The sequence below is a fragment of the Elephantulus edwardii genome, unplaced genomic scaffold (assembly GCF_000299155.1).
Source record: "Elephantulus edwardii isolate Elephantulus edwardi_28Jun2011 unplaced genomic scaffold, EleEdw1.0 scaffold00066, whole genome shotgun sequence".
Lineage (NCBI taxonomy): Eukaryota > Metazoa > Chordata > Mammalia > Macroscelidea > Macroscelididae > Elephantulus > Elephantulus edwardii.
The window spans coordinates 10,300,831-10,316,868 of record NW_006399816.1 but is presented as its reverse complement, the minus strand read 5'-3'; the positions used below and the strand labels follow the sequence as shown (position 1 = coordinate 10,316,868).

At 36.2% G+C, this 16,038-nt stretch overlaps 1 protein-coding gene across 1 annotated transcript in view; it reads right to left on the bottom strand.

Annotated features, from left to right (window-relative positions):
- Positions 1 to 16,038, bottom strand: part of LOC102870680 (unconventional myosin-IXa-like) — a 266,823-nt gene that overhangs the window by 207,472 nt on the left and 43,313 nt on the right. The window contains 2 exon segments of the mRNA XM_006888336.1: positions 5,274 to 5,363; positions 11,646 to 11,772. Of these exon segments, the coding sequence (XP_006888398.1) occupies positions 5,274 to 5,363; positions 11,646 to 11,772 (217 nt within the window).

Below are 16,038 nucleotides of genomic sequence, written 5' to 3'. Positions count from 1 at the left end.
CAAATGGATTTCTCTACAGTGACAAAGAAAATGCAGAGCTGGAGTTAAGAAAACAATACTCTTCACTAGAGCTAATCTCAAGTTTAAATACTTGGGAGTAAATCTAACCAGAAGCACAAAGAATCTATTCAAAGAAAATTATAAGACATTTACTACAAGAAACAAAAAGAGACATGGAGATATGGAAGAATATTCCTTGCTCTTAGATAGGAAGACTCAATACTTTGAAAATAACAATACTACAAAAGGCAATTTACACGTTCAATATAATCCCAATACAAATACCAATCCCATTCTTCAATGAGATGGAAAAGGTAATCTCCAGTTTCATTTGGAATGGAAAGAAGCCTGAATAACCAAAGCACTCTTTAAAAATAGAAAAAAGGTAGGAGGCATCTCACCCCTGATTTCAAATCCTACTAAACTGCCGCGGTGGTCAAGACAGGATGGCACAGGTACAATGACAAACACACAGATCAATGGAATAGAATTGAAAAACCCAGAAATCAGCCCATCTACCTATGGGTAACTGATTTTTGACAAGGACATGAAATCAGTTGAGTGGGGAATCGATAGTCTTTTAACAAATATTTTTGGAGAATTTGAAAACTATCTGCAGAAAAATCAACCACCAAGATTCGTATCTCATTCCCTACACAAAAACCAACTCAAAGTAGATCATGGACCTAGGACTAAAACCAAGGACTATAAACTTCATTCAAGAAAAGCTTGGAAGAACTCTACAAGTCCTAATCCACATCATAAACAGTCTTCCAAGCACTCTGAAAAATGTACAACCAGGGAAAGATAAAATAGATGAATGGGACCTTCTAAGAATCAAATCCCGATGCACATCAAAAAAACTTCTCCAACAGGGTAAAAAGGAAAATCAGAGACTGGGAAAAAGTATTTTGTAATGATATATCTGATAAGGGACTCATATTTAAAATTTATATAGTACTCCAATACCTCAACAAGAAAAATGTAAACAACCCAATTGCAAAATGGACACATGAATAGATACTTCACCAAAGAAGCACTCAGATGGCAAACACACACAAAGAAATGTTCAAAATCCCTAGCTATCAGAGACATGCAAATCAAAACAACTATGAGATACCATATCACCCCAATAACAATAACAAAGTTCAACAGAGCAGAAACAACAAATGCTGCTCAGAAACTGGAGAATTGGAATGCTTATTCACTGCTGGCAGGTATGTAAAATGGTGAAACCACTATGGAAGGTAAAGTTTGGAATTTTCTCAAAAAGCTGGAAACAGAAATACCATTTGAACTAGCAATTCCACCACTGGGAATATACCCTAAAGAAACCAGAACTGCCATCGAAACATATGCACACCCGTATTTATTGCTGCATTATTTACAATAGCAAAGAGATGAAGCAACCCAAATGCCCATCAACAACTGAAGTGATAGAAAAACTATGGTAAATTCATACAATGGAATACTATGTAGCACTAAAAAACAATGAACTCATAAAATATTACACAATATGGGTGATCCTGGAGGACATTATGCTGAGTGAAATATCTCAGTCACAAAAGGACAAATACTGCACAGTGCCACTGTTATAAAGCAGGTCTGACATGGGGGGTTGGGAGAATAGGGTAAGAGTGGATAAATGATAACTATTGCATTGGAACAGATGAAGGAGGGAAACTGTTTAAAAGGAATGTATGATTGGACATTATGAATACAACAGCCTAGAATAAGAAATACAAAGAAAAGTGGACTGGGGGAAGAGAGGGAGAGGGGGTAATATGTGTAACAATGAATGAATGAAAATCTAAATTTTCTGTAAATTTTCATTAAAATTACAATTAAAATATTTTGAAAAGTACTAAGGAAAAAAAGTACTAAAATGAAATTCAAATGTTCTAAATATTTAATAAAAGAACAACTTTTTTTTTAAAGTCTGGACTTTTTCCTTCTTAAGAAAAGAGCACTCACAGTATAAGGCTAATTAAATAATACTGAAGGAATTCAACAATGGAGAAACAGACTGAAATTGGACAGGTTCCTCCAGCACTGCCCACCTAACATGCTCAGATGTGTGGATGAGCAGGGAAGGCTTAGTGGCTTGAGGATCAGGGTGTTGAAATGACCCCTGATTTACTTTTCCCCTCATCAAAGCTAGGGCAGAGCGAGGAGACTGGCAGATTTGGATCACAGAAGTGTAGACTCCTGAGCTTCCAGTTCATGCCCCTTTCAGCCTGGACACAGAAGGTTTGTGATGAGCTGACCAACTAGATGAAGCAAAGATGATCTATGCTGTGAGCTAGGGTCTATTGCTGCAAGGTGATGGCCCTTTCTGGACCAGACTTTATTGTGAATGCAGATGCTCAATTTTGGCAGGTTGAACAGAAGATTTTTTTAGCAAAAAGGTCAAGCTTGTTCCCTCAAAGTACTAGTTTTGTTGTTGTACTAGATGTTGTTGCTGTTATGTGCCATCAAGGTGCCTGAGACTCATAGTGATGCTATGTATAATAGCTCTGAAGCCTGTGCTGTCCTGAGCCAGTCTCACTGACTCTGACACACCTACCCCCATTGCCCCAGTTACCATGCCAATCCATATCGTCTTGGATCTTCCTCTCCTACTCTGTTCCTTCATCCTTCCAAGCATGATATCTTTCTACAAGGACTGATTCCTCCTGCCCATGTGCCCAAAGTATGTGAGACAGTTTCAAAATCCTTGCCTCCAAGTAGAACTTGGTTTCATCCTCTCCAAGACAGATCTATTTGTTCTCCTGTTGGGCCATGGTATACTCAATATTCTTCTCCAGCCCACAACTGAAAGGCATCAATTCTTCTTCTGTTATCCTTAGTCACTATCCAGCTCTCTGATGCATAGTAAATAACTGCGAAGACCATAACCTGGATCAGGCACACCTTAGTCTCTAGACTGATGTCACTGCTCTTTAGCACTTAGGAGAGGTCCCTGACAGCATACCTCCTCAATGCAATTCATCTTTTGATTTCCTGACTATTGGTGCCAAGAGTGTTAATTGTAGAGCCAAGCAAACTGAAATTGTTAACAACCTCAATCTCTTCTCCATTCATCATGGTGCTGCAACTGGCCCAGTGGTGGGATAGTTTGATAGGAATGGGCAAATCAGAAATTAGTTGTCTTAAAGGCAGATATTAAGCCAAGAGGCATGTAATAGCTGGCTCACATGCTTTCATGAAAAAAGTTATTAGTAAGATGATGGAGAGGGGGGAGGGGAACCACAATATACATGAACAAAATATAGTGTAAATGAAACTAATTATATAAATAATTTTAAAAAGCAAACAAACCTAAGAGCACTCTAACATAATGAAAAAGTAAGAACTTGGAAATATATTTACCAAATATTCAAGAAGTTGGATGAATATATCAATGTCAACCTACAGAATATTCTCTAGACTGCAATCAAAATTTCCCCATACCTCCAACTCTGAATAAGTTCCATATTACCATCCTAATTTTATAGTAACTGGCATAGTTTTCTTTCTTATAACTTGCATAAAATTGCTCTACAAACTAGTTGTTCTTTCATCATTTTCCTACGCCTGAGCTCTGGTGCTTGTTGTACTTGTGTTAAGTGCCATCAAGTCCAATACAACCCAGAATAACCCTATGAACAACAGAATACAATCCTATCCTGTGCCATCCTCACAATTTCTGTTATCTTCGAGCCCACTGTAGCAGTCAGTATGTCAGCCCCCCTGGCTGAAGGCCTTCCTCTGTTTCACCGCCCCTCCACCTTCCCAAGCCTGAAACTCTTCTCCGAGGAAGAGCCTCTCCTAGCAATATGCCCAAAATATGTGAGATGAACCTTTGTCATCTTTGTCCCCAAGGAGCACTCTGGTTGCACTTTCTCCAAGACATATCAGTTTGTTCTTTTGGCAGTCATGAGATTTTCAGCATTCTCCTCTAACATCACAGTTCAAAAGCATCAATTCTTCTCTTGTCAACTTTATTCACTATCAAGCTCTCAACAGTGTATCAAGTAAATGAAGCAGTAAGGAATTGTGCTGCCAATCTAAAGGAATATGGTTTGAATCCACTAGCTGTTCCATGGAAGAAAGATAGGCTATCTCATTCTGTGTGACTTAACTGCCTCTGAAAACAGAGCTGTGGTCAGCTCTGGGTCAATTCTGACTCAAAGGTACACAACAACATCCACATACACCTGAATAGCATAATCATCACAAAATCAAATTCACTGCTGAGTAGCTGATACTGTCCTATAGGAAGCCTCTATCAAGTTTCCAAGGTTGTAAATCTTTACAGGAGGAAACTGTCTATCTTTTCCCCAAGGATTTGAATGTCAATTTTCAATTAGCAGTGCAATGTTGTTGTTGTTAAGTGCCATTGAGTCGCAAGTGACCCATAGCGACCCTATGAAGGAGAGTCCTCGACACTTGGGTGCTATTCATCTTCTCTCCAGGTTCATAGGGTTTCCAGAGGCAAGCTACTATGGAAGTGGATGACACTCCTCCTTCCAAAGCAGTGCTATAGACTACAAATTATGATACCAGATCTTATTAGTATAATAATCCCTTTCTCTTTCATTGCATAGTGTTGGAAATGACTCACAACTGATAACCGTATGCACTTTCAGAGACTGTAGATCACATGGGAGGAAATTATCTTTCTCCTTTATAGCAGCTGATAGATTTGAACCTGGTTTTGGGCTGTTAGCACAATTCTTTACCCACTAGGTGAAAATAACAGTAAATCTTAAGTAGCAGCTCTTTATCAGAAAAATCACACCTGGAAGCCTCAGTATACAGAAAATATTTAATGCAATGGAACTGGATGGGAAAATCTAAATAAAAAAATATAAAAAGACTGTTTACTTAGGAAGAAAAGAAAAAGCAAGCAAAGAACACTGACCAATAAAGGAGTAAACCAGAAACATATGATGCCCTGGAATATAACTATCTCAAAATGGGATAATCAAATGGGTCAAATTATGTTGATTTACACTTCTACCTATTAGCTATCCACTGCATATTATTAGAATGAAAATGAAAAAGAATTAAAAGAGCTTTTGAGAAAAACGTTCTAACTTTTAAGTCTACTGCTTAAAATCAGAGCACATAAAATTTTACATTTCCAAGTCAATAAAAAAATTCATTATCAAAACATCAAAGGACCTATATTTTAATCAATATTCTGTTATTATGATTTTGTTGAGGAACACAAACCCAAACTTTAAAAATATTCAGAGTCCTTTGATGGCAACAAAATTTATTCATACCTCTGCCAGTTTATATGGTAAAATAAGCTTTTCTCCTACTGTCACGGTCTTCCTGGTAACTAATGCTTCAAACAGCATTTCTTCTTTAACCTATGGATCAGAAAAACAAATTCAGTACATAAAATTTACAACAATAGGTTGAAATCTTTCCCTGAAATGCCAAATAAGAAAATTGTAATGAGATTAGGAAATATACAGTAGAGAAAAAAAGAATATATACTGATGATTTTAATACTGGCCACAGTGAAATGTAAACTTCCCATTTGTCCCACTTCCCAAAAAATAAAGGTAAAGAGGAAAAAGTAGTAGCTCTTTTCAAATTAAAATTTTTATTCTGACCATAATGGAGAAACATGCTGAACTGTATAAAGTATGAAAAACAGAGAATAGTTTTTAAAACTTTCTAAAGAAAAAAGATAACCCCATAAACTAGAGAAAAGATAAGAAACTGAATACTTTTCATGAATGTCAGGGATATTCCAAGCGATTATTGCTTTATGTACTTCAGGTGAAAATTCCTAAAAACTTAATATAAAGATGATGCTTCCTTACATGTATAATTTCAGTTTACATTTTCACAGTTTTATGTATATGTTTATAAAGCAGTTTAGAAAAGAATCCAGAATATATAAATCAACACAAAGTACTCTCAAAAACAAAATTAATTAAAAAGTCAAGTTGCACAAGGTTATAATATAAACATTACAGAAAGGCTTGGAAAAAATACAAACTAAAAGATGTTATTATGGGAATTTGTTTGTACTAAAGTTATAAAAATGAAATGCAAACCACAAACATCAAATTCATTGAAGTAGTTATCAATGATAAGCGTACAAATAAAATTGATAGCAACCTTCCATCACTCAATTTATTGCAACAAATTACTGATCTATTTGAAGTGCCAAATTTTTTAGTTAGCAGTCATATATATTAGGTACTATGCCACTAAGGCCCTTTTGGGATACATTTGTTGCAGTTTTTGTTAGGTGCCTTCAAACTGAATGACTTACAGCAATCCAGTATAAAACGGAATGAAACTTTACCAGATATTGTGTCATCCTCACAATCTCTGTCGTGTCTCAACTCCATGATTGCAGTCACTTTGTCAACTGAACTCACAGAAGGTCTTCCTCTCTCTCTGATTCAAACGTGATATCCTGTTCTGGGGACTGCTTCTTCACAATCTCTTGCCCATATCCAAAATATGTGGGAGGAAGCGTTACTCATCCTTGCTTCGATGAAGGAGTCAAGTTGTACTTATTCTAAGACAGATCTGTCCTTTTGGCAGTCCTTGTTATTTCAATATTGTCTATCCACAACACAATCCAAAGACATCAATTCTTTCATCTTCCTTATCCACTGTCTAACTTCCATATGTATATGAAGAAAGTGAAACTACTATGGTTAGGGTTAGGGATGCTGTTGTTAATCCACAGTGGTCCTATATTCAGAAGCTCTGAACCCTTCCCTGTTCTGAACTAGTCTCACTAATTCCGACACACCAATCCCCATTGCTCAGTTACTGTATCAAACCATACCATCTGAGGTCTTCCTCTCCTACACTGTCCCTCCACTCATCCAAGCATGAGGTGTTTCTCCAAGGACATGTCTGTCCTGGCCACATGCTCAAAATATGAGATGGAGCTTCAAAATCCTAACCTCCAAGGAAAAACTTAGTTTCACCCTCTCCAAGACAGATCTTGGCAGCCTATGATATGTTCAAGACTCTTCTCCAGCACCAGAACTCAAAGAGATTGATCCTTCTTCTGTCATCCTTAGTCACTGTCCAATTCTCTGAAGCATAACAAGTAATTGCAAAGATCATGGCCTAGATTAGACACACCTTAGTCTGTAAACTGACATCATTGCTTTTCAGCACTCTGGAGAGGTCTCTGACAGATTTTCCCATTGCAATTGTCTTTTGATTTCCTGTTGCTAGAGTGTTGACTATAGGTTAGGGTTAGGGTAAATATTAGTTATTATTGTTGACACTGAGTGTACTTTAACTCACAGTGACCCTACTCTTCATATTCAATCTACTACTGGAATTTATTCATCTTTCAACCACTTTTAGGTATTTGCCCCTATGTTGTTGTTAGGTGCCACTAAGTTGAATATGACTAACAGAGATTCTATGAACAACAGATCTAAACTCTGTCCTATCCTGTTCCATCCTCATCATCTCTGACACACGTAAGCCCATTGCTACAGTCACTGTGTCAATTCATCTCTTTGGGGATCTTCTTCTCTTTGGCATGATGTCCCTTTCCTAGATAGCCTTACCTAGCAATATGTTCAAAATATGAAAGATGAAGCTTGCATTGCCATCTCTGCTACCAAGGAGCACTCTTGTTTCACTTTTTCCGAGACATATCTGTTTGTTCTTCTGATATCCCAAGGGATATTCAGTACTCTTCTCCAATATCACAACTCAAAGGCATCAAATTTTCTTCTATCTTTATTTACTGTCCAGCTCTCATCGGTATAGCAAGTGATTAAAAAGATCATGACCTTAGTCTTTAAAGTAACAACATTGTCCTTCAGTATTTTGCAGTGGTCCGTGACAAAAGACTTGCACAACACATATGTCTCCTCATCTCCTGACTGCTGGTACCCAGGGTGTTGACTGCGGACCCAAGCAAGATTTTACTACTGACAGCTTTGATAGTTTCTCTATCACAATGTTGCTATCTGCTTTCATTGTTGCTGCTTTGTGCTTTTGAGTCAAAACCGACCCAAAGCTGACCCTCCAGTGGGTTTTCAGAGGTAGTTAATCATACAGGAAGAAACTGCCCATCCTTCTCCCATGGCGCAGTTAACGGATTTAAACTGCATGCTTTTGGAACTGCTATGCCGCTTCTTACCACTAGGCCACCACTGTTATTGTTGCTGTTAGGTGCCATAGCGTTAAGTACTACTCATAGCAACCCTATGAATAGCCATCTTGAACCCTGCTTTATGCCATCTTCATGATCTCTCATACACTAGAGCCCACTGGGTAAAGATACAGAGTCAATCCATCTCGTTGGAGGTCCTCCTCTCCTTCACTGACCCGCCATCTTTCCAAGTATGATATCCCTTTCCAAGAAATAGCCTCACCTTGCTACATCTCCAAAGTATGAAAGACAAAGCTTCGTCATCCTTGCCTCCAAGGAGCACTCCGTATGCTTTCCACGCTGCACTTGTTTGATGTTTTGACATACCAGCATATTTTAAAGGCATCAATTCTTCTGTCATCCTTTTTCAATGTCTATCTCTCTGATGGCAACTGAGAAGACCATGGCCTGAATCAGGTACAACTTAGTCTTCAAACTGTTATCATTCCTCTTCAGTATTCTGGAGAGGTCCTTGACTGCAAACTTCCCTGATACATATGTCTCTGATCTCCTGACTACTTGTACTTAAGGTATTGATTGTTGATTGCTGATCCAAGCAAAATTAAATCACTGACAGCTTCAATCTTTTGTCCGTCTACCATAACATAACAACAACCATAATACTGACTATTAGGCCTGTGGTGAAAATCTCTGTCTTCTTGATACTGCAATATAATCCTCACTGAAGGCTGTAGTCCTTGATCTTCTGCAGCAAGTGTTTCATATCATCGTCATTTTCAGCCAATAAAGTAGGCCACCACAGGCCTTAGTAAACAAAAGACTTCACTTTTGCCTGAGGGTACCATGAGAAAATAATTGGAATAGTTATATAAAAATGAAACTATTATTTTTAAAACATTAGTTCTAAAATCTATGTTTTATCACCAAGCTGTCTTCTTTCTGCATAGTACCAAATCTCAGTTTCCAGAGCAAATTGAAATCATAAGAAACAAGAAGGAACTTAAGAGGCTTGAGTTAAAAAAGAAAATCTACTATCAAATCATATTTGCTGTTAATCATACTCTAACAATATAGCACTAATTCTCAGAACTAAGTTTCCTCTTTTTGTAATCAATACTTGAGCTCCTCTTTTAGTTATGTTGCTTCACCGCGTTCCACCAGAAGGAATATTACACAAGGACCTAAATACTTGGAACTTGCTGAATATCTACCCTTAGCAGTAATACCACTATACACAACTCCCTGTGTTGCCACAATACTAAATGCTTGACTAAAGTATCACCTGGAATGTCTGGCTGAAATATGACTTGTTCTCTAATCTTTGTGGACGTCAAGACCCACACTCTACCTGCTGGTAGAACTTCTTTCCAATGAGTGACTCTAGCTCTAATTCACTCTAATATGCCCCCTTCTCCTAAACCTTTCATCAGGATAACTTATTCCATTAAAGTTAATAAGGAATGTTTAGTCAGGTACAGGGGGGAAAAATTAACTCTGTGAAGTTAGAGTAAGCAGTAGTTATTTGCTCCCAAAGAGAACTGCTGACCTAAAATGGACATAAATTAGTAAACAATTAACTTCATGATACAAAACCAAAACTATTCTAGTTCATAAAGGGCTTTCCACAGAGGTGTAGATAAAATTTCTAACAGACGTTACTGGAATTTAACAATTAAGGACATGGATGGTAGATGGTTAAGAGTCTGGTTTCTCACAGCTGAAAGGGAAATTTACAGATGTGCAAAGAGGACAAATTAGAATGATTCATACGGCAATGTACTTCAGGCATCACGATTAACTCATATTTTACCTTTATACAGATACACTTTATACAGTTACATTCAGAAGTATAGGTATATATTATATACTCCATACACAAAATGCTTTCCTGTCAGCTGAAAAATCCTAAAAGAAACAATGCTATTTGGAACAACATGGAAAAGCATCACTCCAAAACAAAAGAATATAGCAATAAATAACATGATACAGGAAGAAGTATCGTAGGAGATGTTGATTTTATTTTGGTTTTTCTGTGCCATCAACTATGACTCAGAGTGACCCTATGAATCACAGATCAAAATTTTACTCTATCCTGTAGCAAGCCTCACGATTTCTTACTTGTTCCAGCCCACTGTTACAGTCACTGTGGAAAAGGGGCTTCCTCTCTTTCTCTGATCCTTCACTTTTCCCAGTATGATGTATTTTTCCAAGCACTGAACTTTTAAAACTTGTTCAGCTCATGAAAGAAAGAAAAGTAATACTTTTTCTTCTCTCCATCAAACCATATATGTAATAATCTAACTACTATCTTTCTATGATAAAAAAAAATCTCAAAGGAGAAAAATTAGCATAGGTCCAGAACTTTAAAGTCTAGAGTAAAAGCATTTATTTTAAAAGAAAATTATTATAAATTCCTGAGCAAGGAAAGATGTTTTAATTATCTACTGTGCTATCATAACAAAAGATATTACAAAAGGCTTTAAGAAACAGAAATTAATTCTCTTATAAATTAGAACAGAAGTAAAAACTAAGGGTATTGGCTGCAGAGGAAGGTCTTCTCTTTCAGTCAGTTCTAGAGGAAGGTCTTTGTATCCTTCAGCATCTAAGCCCAGTAGTCCCCGGAAATTTCCATCTGTCTTGGCCTTCCACTTGTTATGGAACTTCTCAGCACAAGTATTTTGATAAAAAAAAATCTTTTACTTCTGATCCTCTTTCTTAGTATTAATGAGGTGTGTACTCTCTGCTTGCTTCTTTTTTACTTTTATCTCTTGTGTTAAACAAAGGTGAGGCAGGCTCCACTCCAGGGAAACTTCACTTTCATAAGATCAGGGCCATGAAAAGGTACTGCATCCTACAATCTGATTCCCTCACAACTGACTGGTTGATCACATTGTGGGGAATGATGACCTCTAATCCTGCCTCATAAACATAAAGCTTTTAGAATTTGCTTTTAACACACAGGGTAAGTCTCCCCTCCGTATCTCCCTTCGTCTATCCCTTTGGGAACGGAAATTTCTAATAAATCTATCTTTACAATTTTATTCGCAAAAGAACAAAAACAAATAAAAACACATAGGATAATTACATTGTATTGAGAAATCACGGTGTGGTCAGTCACTTAGTCAAGGTGATAAAATATTTTCAGGGAAAATAATTCAATCCATGACAGAAGGCTAAATATTCTAAATATTCAGTAAAACAAAGCAGTTAATAAAGAGAAATCACACCTTCTGGAGAAATGTTATTAATGACAAACATTAATCCATTTATACCTATAAAATAGCTACACAAAATAAAAAAAATGAGACATTAACTCTGAACTTGAAAAGACAACTAGGAGGGGAACTCTGGTGGCCTAGTGGCAAGAAGCTGCACTGCAATCCCAGGAGCGCACGGTTCAAGTCCACCAGATGCTCTGCCGAGGAAGGAGGGACAATCCCCTCCTGTACCAGTCAGATCTGATTTGACAGTACACTCAAATAATAAAATTTAAAAAAAAAGAAAAGAAAAGACAACTGAGAATGTTATGACTCACTTCTAATAATTCTGAGACAATAGGCAGTATTTCAGGATTACAGATATCTATGGAGTCATCCCGGTATGTCTTCTTTTTATAACAGATATTGCCCAAATGCAGTATTGCTGAGAGAAGGGAGAAAATCCTGTAAAAAGAAATACATTATGAATTACAGTTTGCATGTGTTCTCACTGCAAAACTCTAGTCAAGAAAATTAATCAGTTAATTTAATCAAATTAATTTAAAAAAATTATTTCATTTTCAAAGAAATAAATAAGAGAGTAAGTATCATTAAAATTTTTTATTTAGGAGTTCTGGTGGCCTAGTGGCAGGAAGCTGCACTGCAATCCCAGAAATGCGTGGTTCGAATCCACCAGATGCTCTGCTGGAGAAGGAGTGACAATCTCCTCCTGTACCAGTCAGATTCTATTTGATGGTACACACAAAAATAATAAAATAACATTTTAAAAAATTTTATTATTTAAATATATTTTATTATATATTATTTTCTAAAATATACATTGTATGTTGTTGTTGTTCACTGTCAAGATAGAACTGACCGATAGCTGACCCTCTAGCAGGTTTTCAGAGACAGTAAATTGCATGGGAAGAGCTTGTCCATCCTTCTCTGACATATTACTATATTATTAAAAATATATTAAATAATTTTTTATTAAGATACATTTAAGGAACTATACAAAAAGCTATTCATTACTACATGTCCCTTATTATATCATATTTATCATGATTGTGTTAGAGGGGCTTCTTACCACTGCCTAATTTACTTAATGATCTACCATTTACTTCAATCTATTATAAATTAGGATCTTCAAAGGAAAGGTCTTGGAATTGTTAATTTTTTACCGAATATCTAAGTGTTTTTTTTTTTTTAAAGAATTAGGTCGTTTTAAGAGATGTTTACTTCAACAATGAATGAATATTTTCTTTTTAAAAATTATACTGGGAGGTAGGGAGGAAAATGTACAACAATGAATGAATGGAAACCCAACATTTTGCAAAATTTCATTAAAAATCACAATAAATAAAAATACATTTCCTACATCATTTTTTTAAGTCCTTAGGTTGGTTTTTTTTGAAGAAAAAGTTTAAAACTTAAGCTACTTCAGTCTCTAGGTTACAAATATCTGATGTAATGATGTCCTTTAATGCAGGGCTTAAAATTATCTGTCATAGACAAAAAAGAAAACCAGGAACAGGCTGAGATTTTTATATTTTGGATTATTCTTCATGATAACTAGAACAGGAAAAATCATAGCTCAAAGTTCTGGAATGGGAGAATCAAAAGAGGCATAGGTCCCTTTCAGGAACCTAATACATAAGATCAGATTATTGTCAGGACTGTGGAGAGTCACCTACATATATTCAATGTCATGGAGTCAGTTAACACCTTTGAGCTGTGTGCCAACATCTTTGAGCACAACACTGTAAACTTTTGAAACATAATTTTATCTAAATTTTCACTCACTTTCGAAGAGGTTAATTAAGGTCTATTCATAAAAAATTCATCATATTGACTTTCACTTACTATCTATGTAGCTATTATATCACTGAAAAGACTTCAAGTCTTTTATTTGCACAAAAGTAAAGCTAAGTAAGAACTGTGTGCACCTGTTCTGACTGATCTACAAATTTTTTAAAAGCCAGTTAGGAATCCAAGAACTGTCTGTACTGTTACAAAGTTGCCATTGTAAAACATCTACAACTAGACTCACCCTTCTGGTCTTCCTTCCTGTCTCAAAGGAACACATGACCTCCCTTTAGTCCAGAACTAATTCTCCCATCTAACCCAGTCCAGTCAATTAAAAAATCTCACTACACCCATTTTCCTATCTCTGAGCTATAGCTACAAGAGCTTGCCATCAAACTAGTCTCGTTTTTATTTCCCTTTATTTTAATAAAATTCACCTTAGATCCCACATCTTCTCTTTACCTTTGCAAACAAACTTCAAAGACATTTATTAATCATCCTTGCCTTCACTTTCTCATTCTCTATGCATCATATTCTGGTATCTACATTGCAATGAAATGTCTCACGAAGGTTATTCAAACTTGCCTACATCTAAAAATAATAAGCAATCCTCCTAAAAGTCCTTCTTAAAAATCCTTATATATACAGGCCTTTGTTTTCTTGTCCAGTTAATGTCAAAGGATAAATATGGTTTATTTATGAGACTTTAACTATGTATTTTCCTAAAAGTAACAGTATTTTTATTAAAACAAAGATATAGCTTTGCCAAGCTCTGGTGGCCTAGCGGCAAGAAGCAGCACTGCAATCCCAGAGGTACGTTGTTTATATCCACCACCTTCTCTGCTGGAGAAGGAGGAACAATCTCCTCCTGTAATGGTCAGATCCGATTTGACAGTACACACACACAAATTATATTAAAAAAAAATTTTAAAAAGATATAGCTTTAAGTACCTACCAAATATATTTTCAGTAATCTTGCTTGAATCAGTATCTCCTTTCTCATTTAAAACTTTAATATCAGAATCATTTATATGAGAAACAAAATATAAGTCAATTATAAAGGAAAAAATCATAAAATAACTGAAACATTTTCAAAAATAATGGAAGTAAAAAACAAACACAAATTCAGAAGCCACATTTAAAAACTATTCTTAGCAGTTCTTATAGCTGCTAGCAATAGTTTCAGTATTTAAGTTTCAATAATGAAGACCTAAGTGTTTTATCAAACACAAAATAATGTGATAAAGTCTCCAGAAAATACAGTGCAATATAAACAATCTACTGTAATATAGTCATATAAAAAAGGTTGATAAATATGAAAAAGGATGTATGTTCTCAAAAAGTTTTTCCTTCTGCATTCAGTTCAAAGACAAAGTTATTGCTGAGGAATCAGAACTGACCCAAAGCTGGCCCTCATTCAGGTTTTAAGAGGCTATAAATTACACAGAGGTATTACCCATATTTCTCAGGCAGAGTAGTTGGTAGATTCAGGCAGTGCAATCTCCTACTGACTAGGCCACCAGAGATAACAATAAATATTATACTTGTTGTTATCACTGTGTGTACTACAGAGTTAAAACCAACCCATAGCTGACCTTCCGATGGGTTTTCAGAGGCAGTTAACTGCACAGAAGGTCTCAAACCACGTGCCTTTAAGATTGCACGGCAGCTTCTTGCCACTAGGCCACCAGAGCTCCCTTAAGTAATTATACTAAATGTCAAAATATCTTCAATTACACAAAGCAGAAAAAAAACACAGGTTACAGAAAGGTAACCAGGACATGAATATTGCTCTAAAACAATGAAGTATTAATTCAAATGTCAAATTTACAGCTGTCTGCAAAGCTATGTTTAGAGAGTTTGCAAAAGTAAACCTGAGGTCAGTAGAAAAAACTCAACTTTCCTAAAAAGAGTAAAGAATCTGCTGATTGACAATTCATAGCAAGGATGTCAGCACAACAAACAAGAAAATGGTAAAACTGATGTTCCTTGATATCTAGTATGAGCTTATCAATCATGACATAAAAATAATACAAATCAGATCAGACATATTCATCAGCACTACTTCACAATCACATACAAAAAGATAATTTTTCTGGCATGGCTATGGTGTCTTTGATTATCATTATTGGAGGTACAACGTACCACCAAGTCAGAAACAACTTATAATTGACTCTACAGAGGATTTTCAGATGTAGGAATCCCATAGGAGGAGATCGCCCATTTTTCTCCTGCAGAACAACTAGGGGACTTGAAGGAAAGGATTTGAAGGAAACTGGGTTGGCAGCACAATTCCTTGCCAATAAGCCACCAGAGGGCTTCTTGATTCTCACCAGTTTCTTTTCTGTTACATCTACCATCTAAGGCTTTTTACATTTCTTATTTATGATTTACAGTGAACAAAATACGTTTTCGAGTTGTTGTTGCTATGGCTAAGTGCCACTGAGTTGACAAAAACTCACAGTAACCCTATAAAACAAGTGATCTGAACTCTGCCCTATCCTGTGCCATTGTCAGCATCTCTGATATACTTGAGCACACCATTACAGACACTGTCACAAGCAGAAGTGTGAAATACAGATGGAGCTAGACACTATGCTAAGTGGTTAAGTCAGTAAAAAATTATTAATATCGTATAGCCTTACTTATATAAAAGAGACAAGAAAAATATAGAGAATAAAGTCTAGAAGGAGCAGGAGGGAGGGAGAAAGAAGGTGTTAAAAGGTGACAAATACCAGATTAATCTAGGGTGGAACTGCACGGCCAATTATTGTAATTGCTGTCAATAAATCAAACACTTGTAAAAAAAGTTTAAAATTATAATCGGTTGTGGAGAAACTGGAACCCTGATTCACTGTTGGTGGGAGTGTAAAATGGTGCAACCCCTGTGGAAAGCAGTATGGCGCTTTCTCAAAAAGTTGC